Below are 9,881 nucleotides of genomic sequence, written 5' to 3' on the forward strand. Positions count from 1 at the left end.
TTCCTTTTGAATGATTTTCATTCACATTTTTTATTTCCTCCTGGTCTCATTTTCATTATTTCAATTGTATTGTGAGGTAAATTTATCTTCAAAGAGCACTCATCTTTACTTAATTTATCTGTGAAGGGGCTTCAATTTTCCATTCTTTTTCTCTCCAAAATTAGATTCCTGGAAATAAAAATTTATGTCTTAGCTATTTCATTCCAACAAACCACAATATGGCAGAGCAAGCTATCTTTATGTTTGGAAAGAATTGAATATCAAGTCTTAAAAATGAAAATTACTAAAAAAAAGTTTATTGAGTACTCCTTATGTGCTAGAGTATGGTCTGATGTTTTCCATTTATTACTTCACTTAATCCTCACAACAGCGCTATAAGGTAAGTACTATTATCATCCTTATTTTACAGATGAGGAAACTGAGGAAAAGAGAAATGAAGTAACTCACCCAAGGACAACCTAACTAATAAATCAAGGAGATGGAGATTTGGACCCAGGTAGTCTGGTCCCAGAATCTATGCTTTTAGTTATGACATTATACTATTTATGAAATTGTTCTTATATTATTTTTCTTATTTCTTCCACTAATTTCAAATTTTTCTTAGAAATTAGAAAATCCATAAACATTTCTTGTAAAATATAGGAAACAAGAGGTAATATTTAGGGAAAATATAAAATCATCTGAAACCCTACAAACTAAAGATCTTGCAGTATATAGTCTAAATATTTCTATACATGTTTACTTTATATGCAGTGTTTTGTACTCTATAATCTCTTTTAACTTAATGACAAATTATGTATTTTAGATTAGTTTATCAAAACTTCTAATTTATTATATGTGCATCAAAAATGTTATGATAATAAATCCAAAGGTATTTAAAAGTTCTCATCCTTATTTATGTAGCAAATTGCTTTTTACAGGAACCTTGCTTATCAAAACTGTACTGTTCTTTTGAATTGTTGATCAAATATCTGATAATGTTTTTCTGCTTAGCAATATTTCTATACTATGTTTTATGTTAATACTCCACTATAACTGGAGGGAAATTGTCAGATACTCTGTAGTACCTATAAATGTTTTGTTTGAGGCAAAAGAGAAAGGTATCTTTCTAGTTTTATTGTATTAGGTATAGAATCTAATTGGAAGTGTAGGGTGTTGAGACCACTCTGAGAGGCACATTACAGGAAAGTGGCTCGTTTTCAGATTGTCCCATCAGTGTACACGTATCAGTGAATTCAATTCCTGAAGTCATTTGCTGGAGATTTGCTCCAAATTCATCACAGGGGCTTCAAGGCCCCTGATTTTGCTTATTAATCACTACCATAAGGATGTTAGTGAAGATTATCCTTTAGTAGTTCCAAATTGTGCCATAAATAGGGCTACATATTGGGGCATACAAAATCAGCTAACAGTTCCTTTCCTTGAAAATCTTAGCTGAAAATAGAGAACTAATATACAAGAAATTCTAATATATTTTCTTATAAAGAATACATAAGATATAACTAACAATAGTTTATAGAGAGAAGCTATTTACTCTGGTTACAGTCTTCAATAAATTTTCCAGAGTAGGTGACATTTAATGTGTGTCTTGAAGAATAAAGGGAAAAAGGACAAATAAATTCCATATGTCATGGTATTTTTTCACATTTATCTGTCTTTGCATATGTTTTTATTTGGGTTATTCCTGGTCATCACAAAGCAGAACCATTAAGGCTTTTGAGACTTTGGTTGACATTCTAACTCTGCCAGTTAGGAGCTATATAAACCAGAGCAGGCTATCAAATAATGGTGATGAAATGTATTTGCCTATAAAGTGGGAGAAGTATAACTTATTTCTTATAATATTATGAGGATTTGAGAGGATATGGGTAAAACTATCTAGCACAAATGTTGCTTCCCTTTTCCCTTTAGGCATCGCATTAACATTGAGTGCAGGAACAAAGGGGCCAGGAAAAGAGCTTCTACATATGAAGCTTTGTATTTTAACCTGGAAAAGAAAACTGCCCAGAAGACCTTATTCTATATGTCATTATACAAATATAGGTTACATGTTCTTCATAAACCAGCTCGTGGCCAAGTGACATTGGATTATAATGCTTCATCTGGGGATGAGAATAAGGATATACCCTCTTTCAAAATTAAGAAATCTCTACCAAATACCTAAATAGGTAGGTGTTCCATTATCCAGAAATGGGGAGGGAAAAGGCTTTGGGATGGGCAACATATATAGTAATTAATTGGAGATGAAGGAAATGGGTTGATTGATGCTTCTAGATCCATATGGAAATCTAGTATACTTGGAGGTGCTGGCTTTGAAAAGCAGTTCTTGGAGCATGTACTCTGAAAGTTCTGTAGCTCATGATTCAAGTTCTGGCTTTGCCACTTCTCTTTCTGGGGCTCAGTTTCCTCACTGGTGAAATGGGTATAATAAAACTGAATATATCTTAAGGAGACATTAGGAGGTTTGTACTCCCAATGTACTTTGATGATGTACTTACAATTACCTGAATGTAGAAGACATTCAAATGTTAGCTGTGATCATAGCTGATTCTTAATTATCATCATTATATTTACCATTATTTACACTCAGCCAATATTTTATTTTTAGTTTCTCATTAATTAACATATTTATTAAAAGTGGTCATGGGCCAAAGAAGATATCATACCATAAACCAAGTATTATAATTATTAAGTCCTGTGCACCTGAGCTCCATTTAAATTTTAAAAGCCGACAGTAAGGACTGATTAAATATGTTCTAGTGTTTTTGTCTTGGTGATCTTAATAAGCTCAAAGAAGTTTGAGAATATTAATGGACTAAGAAATGTTTAGTTTAGAGCATACAGAATTAGTGTGAAAGTTGTATTAAACTATTAATACAATGATTAATACTTGTAAAACAGAAGAGGTGATGGTTATTTTGTGTAAGAACACTTAGGCAATGGTCAGATAACGATCTAAAAATTTTTTTTGAGAAAAAATAAATTAAAAAGAGATTAACTATGGAATGTTAACTCTTTTGGGTTCTATCTGCAAAATTTACAGTCACAATTTTACCTTCAGATATCATCTATAGTACAATGAATTTGTTGCTAACCTTATTTCTTCCAAATTCTTAAGCTTCTCCTCTCAATCAAGTATATCTAATTTAATTATCAATAAAACAGACAATCTATGTCTGAACCAATGATACCTACTCTTTTTAATTTTTATCCTCAGGTCACTTGAAAATCAGCTTTTCTGTCCCTGTCAATGGGGGGACTAAATGACTCTATGGTCAATGAGTTTGTGTTATTGGCCCTTTCTTGCTCTTGGGAGAAAAGGCTTTTTCTTATTTTGCTATGTTCTTTGCTCTACTTAGGGGTCATCTTGGGAAACCTGTTTATTTTCTTTTTAGTAATTTTTGATTCTCACTTACATTCTCCTATGTACTTCCTACTCGCCAACCTGTCCCTCATTGATGTGGGCCTTTCCTCTACCACAGTCCCCAAGATAATCACAGACCTCTTAAATGAAGACAAAATAATATCTTTCCAAAGTTGTATGACACAGATATGTTTCATCCACACCATAGGAGGAGTGGAGATGGTGTTACTTATAGCCATGGCATTTGACAGGTGCACAGCAATATGTAAGCCTCTTCACTACTTGAAAATCATGAACCCTAAAATATGTGTTTCATTTGTAATCACTGGCTGGATAATTGGGGTGATCCATGCTATGTCTCAATTTTTATTTGTTATAAAATTGCCATTCTGTGGGCCTAATGAAGTAGACAGCTTTTATTGTGACTTTCCTAAGATTATAAAACTTGCATGCACAGATGGAGCCAAGCTTGAGTTTATTGTTACTGCCAACAGTGGCTTCATGAGCATGGGCACCTTCTTCCTGCTGATCCTTTCCTACTCCTTCATTTTGGTCACTGTCTGGAAACGTTCTTCAGGAGACTTGTCCAAGGCATTTGTCACTTTGTCAGCTCACATCACTGTGGTTTTTTTGTTTTTCACTCCATGCATGTTTCTCTATGTCTGGCCTTCTCCTCCACCATCACTTGATAAAAATCTGTTCATTGTTGACTTTGTTATTACCCCTGTGTTGAATCCTGCCATCTATACACTGAGGAACAAAGACATAAAAGTATCAATAAAAAGACTGCTCAAAAAGATATTTTATTCCAGATTTTGTTGACCACAGCACTTTTTTGAAGCTTGAAAACTGCACATCCAGTTGGCCCATCTCCACTTAGGCACCTCAGACTTATCATTCCCAGAATAGACTCATCATCTGCCATCCTATATCTGCTACTACTTTGTCTGTGGAGTATAAGACCATTGCCATCATGGGAAATGTAAATATATTATACTAAGAATTGATATCCTTACAGAGAACAGCATGATCTGACAAAATTTTGAATTTTGGGTTATTTTTCAAATAAAAAGATATAATGATATTGCTTCTGTTATTCATGAGGTATAAAAAATAACCTGTAAATGTGTTGTGATTAATGTTAAAAATCACCACATTGAATTGCTATATATATAGTTGCAATGATTTTACTTATTATTTAAAAGAGACAAAATTTGAGAATGCAAGTAGTTTATTTGGAAAGGTTTCCTAGAACACAATTGTTCAGAAGTGGGAACATGAAACAACAAAGAGAAGATGCCAATAAAGGGTATATTAATTGGTATCCTACTACTATACACAAGTGGGGAGAAATCCTGCTGTGACTCTCTAAAAAACTGTATAGACTCTATGACTTACAGTTGTCCCACCTGAGATGCAAGGAAGCTGTTTATTTCTGTACTAGTATAGCTCTCATAGGGACTTCCCTGTAGCTCAAACGGTAAAGAATCTGCATGCAGTGCAGGAGACCAGAGTTCGACCCCTGGGTCAGGAAGATCCTCTGGAGAAGGGAACGGCAATCCACTCCAGTATTCTTGTATGGAGAATCCCATGGACATAGAAGCCTGGTGGACTACAGTTCATGGAGTTGCAAAGAGTCAGATATGACTGAGCAACTAACACACACATAGCTCTGAGGCATTAACTCCATGGCATTTCTAGGCTTCCCCACACAGTGGGTTGAACAATTTGATAGCCAGGAAAATGTCTTCAGGTAGAATGTTTCTGGAACTCATAGTGTTGCAGAAACCAGTAATCGAGAAAACAAGAACCACACTCGGAGAGTTGGAGAACTTAGGTTTATTACGTCAGTAGGCCCAGAGGAGCTAACACTCTAAGCTCTGAGCCCCGAACAAAGGGGTTACAAAGTTTTTATAGACAGACTATAGTGGGCAACCCTAGATGTTAATAGGCTGGTTTGAACTAAGGGGCTTCACGCGCATGGGAACAGCAGTCAAGATGGGGATGCCTGACCTTTACACAGACAGGCATGATTAAGTAGGTTTGCAGGGGCTGGGCAATAGCAAAGAGCAGGACAAGGGTGAGTAAGATAAGCTCCAGTTCCTAGTATTGTAAGTCCCCACTTTCTGAGACTGCGTGGACCTCCAGACTTTGCAAGGAGCAAGCTGAATTACAGAGGCAGAATGAGCAGGATGTTATATAAAATTTTAACTTTTCCTCTTCAGTAATAGAAAACAATGTACATTCTTGGAAATATTAAGTGCAGAGGGACATGCATGAGGTGTTAAGAGCATCAGATGTCTTGCTTAGAGGCATTCACATCCCATATAAGTTCACCCCATCATTAATTTTTCAAACACAAGAGTGTAAATGGAACAAGTGTTAATTTGTCTGTCATTGCACATGCACCTAGGATGGTATTCACCATCATCTTTAATTTTTTTAATGAAGCATAGTTGATTTACAACGTTACATATTACTTTCAGTGTACAGCATAGTGCTTCAGTATTTATGCAGGTTACACTCCATTATAGGCTATTACAAGATATAATGGCTATAATTCCTTGTGCTGTACAGTATATTCTTATTGTTTATCTATTTTATACAAAGTAGTTTGTATCTGATATCCATCAACTTCCTCCTCAACAACCCTTTCTAGATCATCCTTACAATTATCCATCACTTTTGCTGATCGAGATTACTTGCGCAGACTCATATCTTCCTACTTGAGCAGTCTAAGTCCATAATCTTCTCAGACTGTAATTTCTACAGCTGCTCATTTAAAGTTATCATCCATTACTTTTGATGCAAATGTAGCAGCAACTATATTTATTCATGATAATGAAGGTTAATTATCCCTAGAGTGATAGAAACTTGTTTCATTGTCTGATGATCTACTGACACAAGAAAATCAAAATGACCAGAGAGCTACCAAAATTTTAGGTTTATTGGAATCCTTACTCTATCCTCAGAAGGAGCATTTTCCCAACCCTGTAGAGCTCAAAGTTGTAGGTTCAGAAAGCTCAAGTTATCCAATGATGTGATGGTGAATAAATCCACTCACCATCTACCTTGGGTTCCCAAACCTATGCATTCTGGGGCACAATACTTTATAATATCTAATGGTTCAAAGTTAAAGCTCAGAGTGCCATTTCCAAACTGACTAACTTGCATTTAACCTACACCTTTAAAAAGTAATTCACACATTCTATGAGCTGACAACCTCTGTTCACTGAAGCACCAGTGGATCACTTGATTGTGTGCTTGTTTCTACTTTTTTTCTTGTCAATATATTTCTTTGTCCTAGGCAACGTTATGAAGGACATTAAGAATTCTATGTGTTTTTGGATCACCTAACGTCCAAGGTCCATCTAGTCAAGGCTATGGTTTTTTCAGGGTCATGTATGGTTGTGAAAGTTGGACTGTGAAGAAATCTGAGTGCCGAAGAATTGATGCTTTTACACTGTGGTGTTGGAGAAGACTCTGGAGAGTCCCTTGGACTGCAAGGAGATCCAACCAGTCCATTCTGAAGGAGATCAGCCCTGGGTGTTCTTTGGAAGGAATGATGCTAAAGCTGAAACTCCAGTATTTTGGCCACCTCATGCGAAGAGTTGACTCATTGGAAAAGACTCTGATGCTGGGAGGGATTGGGGGCAGGAGGAGAAGGGGACAGTAGAGGGTGAGATGGTTGGATGGCATCACCGACTCGATGGACATGAATTTGAGTTAACTCCAGGAGTTGGTGATGCACAGGGAGGCCTGGCGTTCTGCAATTCATGGGGTCGCAAAGAGTTGGACATGACTGAACAAATGAACTGAATGGCCAAGGTATTGCTGTAAGAGTAGTCAAAGCCATACCTGGAAAATATATGTATTCCAGAAAAACAACTTGTTGTTCTTCCAACATGGAAGAGATCCAATATAAATAACTTGCCATTAAGTTGACGATAAAATTACTAAATAGATGGAACCATATCAAGCATTGAGCACTCATCCATGTGTGCTTCTGAAAGGTCAAACATTTAAGGGTGGCAATAGCTAGAATTGCCTTTATGAGAAGTAACCATTCTGAAAGAACTCATAGAAAAACTTCATTCTTGCCATTTATAATTATTTCATTCATGGGCCCAGTGTACAAGTAAAAAACCCACAGAAAGACTTCATCCTTGCCTTTTAAAACTTCATTAATGGGCCATTGTGTAAGCCCTGGAGTGCCTAATCCAGGTTATCAACTCTGCTATTTAACACTATTCCTGGGCTACAATAAGATAAGGAACATAAATAAGATGTATTTATTTGTATTTATATGTCTTTCTTCCTGCTTTCCAGCTAAAGGAGCAATTATATCACATCTCAATATGGCCCAAGTATAACTATCACTATCCATTTTAAGTGACAATGTCACAGTTATGCAGAAATAATAAAACTGATTAACACTTCTGAGGACAAATATTATAGACAAGAGTCACTTGAAATGTCCAGCAAAGAGCTAGATTGATTGCTCTTTTTGCTTTCCCTAAAAACACAAAACAGAAAGATTCAGTTCAGTTCAGTCGTTCAGTCATGTCCAACTCTGCAACCCCAGGGACTGCAGCACGCCAGGCCTCCCTGTCCATCACCAACTCCCAGTGTTTACCCAAACTCATGTCCATTGAGTTGGTGATGCCATCCAACCATCTCATCCTCTGTTGTTTCCTTCTTCTCCCACTTTCAATCTTTCCCAGCATCAGGGTCTTTCCAATGAGTCAGCTCTTTGCATCAGGTGGCCAAGTACTGGAGTTTCAGCTTCAGTATCAGTCCTTCCAATGAATATTCAGGACTGATCTCCTTTAGGATGGACTGCTTGGATCTCCTTGCACTCCAAGGGACTCTCAAGAGTATTCTCCAACACCACAGTTCAAAAGCATCAATTCTTCAGTGCTCAGCTTTCTTTAAGCCCAACTTTCACATCCATACATGACTACTGGAAAAACCATAGCCTTGACTAGATGGACCTTTCTTGGCAAAGTAATGTCTCTGCTTTTTAATATGCTATCTAGGTTGCTCATAATTTTCCTTTCAAGGAATAAGCATGTTTTAATTTCAAGGCTTCAGTCACAATTTGCAGTGATTTTGGAGCCCAAAAAAATAAAGTCTGCCATTGTTTCCACTGTTTTCCAATCTATTTGCCATGAAGTGATGGGACCAGATGCCATGATCTTAGTTTTCTGAATGTTGAGCTTTAACCAACTTTTCACTCTCCTCTTTCACTTTCATCAAAAGGCTCTTTAGTTCTTCACTTTCTGCCATAAGGGTGGTATTATCTGAATATCTGAGGTTATTGATATTTCTGCCAGCAATCTTGATTCCAGCTTGTGCTTCATCCAGCCCAGAATTTCTCATGATGTACTCAACATATAAGTTAAATAAGCAGGGTGACAACATACAGCCTTGACGTACTCCTTTTCTTATTTGGAACCAGTCTGTTGTTCCATGTCCAGTTCCAACTGTTTCTTCCTGACCTGCATATAGGTTTCCTAAGAGGCAGGTCAGGTGGTCTGATATTCCCATCTCTTTCAGAATTTTCCACAGTTTATTGTGATCCACACAGTCAAAGGCTTTGGCATAGTCAATAAAGCAGAAATATATGTTTTTCTGAAACTCTCTTGCTTTTTCAATGATCCAGAGAATGTTGGCAATTTGATCTCTGGTTCCTCTGTCTTTTCTAAAACCAGCTTGAACATCTGAAAGTTCATGGTTCACGTATTGTTGAAGCCTGGTGTGGAGAATTTTGAGCTAGCATGTGAGATGAGTGCAATTGTGCGGTAGTTTGAGCATTCTTTGGCATTGCCTTTCTTAGGGATTGGAATGAAAACTGACCTTTTCCAGTCCTGTGGCCACTGCTGAGTTTTCCAAATTTGCTGGCATATTGAGTGCAGCACTTTCACAGCATCATCTTTCAGCATTTGAAATAGCTCAACAGGAATTCCATCACCTCCACTAACTTTGTTTGTAGTTATCCTTCCTAAGGCCCACTTGACTTCACATTCCAGGATGTCTGGCTCTAGGTGAGTGATCACACCATTGTGATTATCTGAGTCATGAAGATATTTTTTGTACAGTTCTTCTGTGTATCCTTGCCACCTTTTCTTAATATCTTCTGCTTCTGTTAGGTCCATACCATTTGTCCTTTATTGAGCCCATATTTTCATCAAATGTTCCTTTGGTATCTCTAATTTTCTTGAAGTGCTCTAGTCTTTCCCATTTTATTGTTTTCCTCTATTTCTTTGCACTGATCACTGAGGAAGGCTTTTTTATCTCTCCTTGCTAGTCTTTGGAACTCTGCATTCAAATGGGTATATCTCTCCTTTTCTTCTTTGCCTTTAGCTTCTATTCTTTTCACAGCAATTTGTAAGGCCTCCTCAGACAGCCATTTTGCTTTTTTGCACTTCTTTTTCTTGGGGATGGTCTTAATCCCTGTCTCCTGTATAATGTCACAAACCTCTGTCCATAGTTCATCAGGCACTCTGTTTATCAG

The 9,881-nt window shown here is 36.9% G+C and overlaps 1 protein-coding gene across 1 annotated transcript; it reads left to right on the forward strand.

Moving 5' to 3' along the window:
- Nucleotides 1-3,150: 3,150 nt before the first annotated feature.
- On the forward strand, nucleotides 3,151-4,186 carry LOC133255208 (olfactory receptor 4F15-like). The gene has a single exon (XM_061429753.1). The coding sequence runs from the start codon at nucleotides 3,251-3,253 to the stop codon at nucleotides 4,184-4,186; it is 936 nt and encodes a 311-aa protein (XP_061285737.1). The 5' UTR covers nucleotides 3,151-3,250.
- Nucleotides 4,187-9,881: the final 5,695 nt, after the last annotated feature.

Source organism: Bos javanicus, chromosome 10 (genome assembly GCF_032452875.1).
Source record: "Bos javanicus breed banteng chromosome 10, ARS-OSU_banteng_1.0, whole genome shotgun sequence".
In the NCBI taxonomy this organism is placed as follows: Eukaryota; Metazoa; Chordata; class Mammalia; order Artiodactyla; family Bovidae; genus Bos; species Bos javanicus.

Bases quoted from the DNA above. Each gene is read 5' to 3' on its own strand.
- LOC133255208 (XM_061429753.1), top strand. From the start codon at position 3,251: ATGGGGGGACTAAATGACTCTATGGTCAATGAGTTTGTGTTATTGGCC.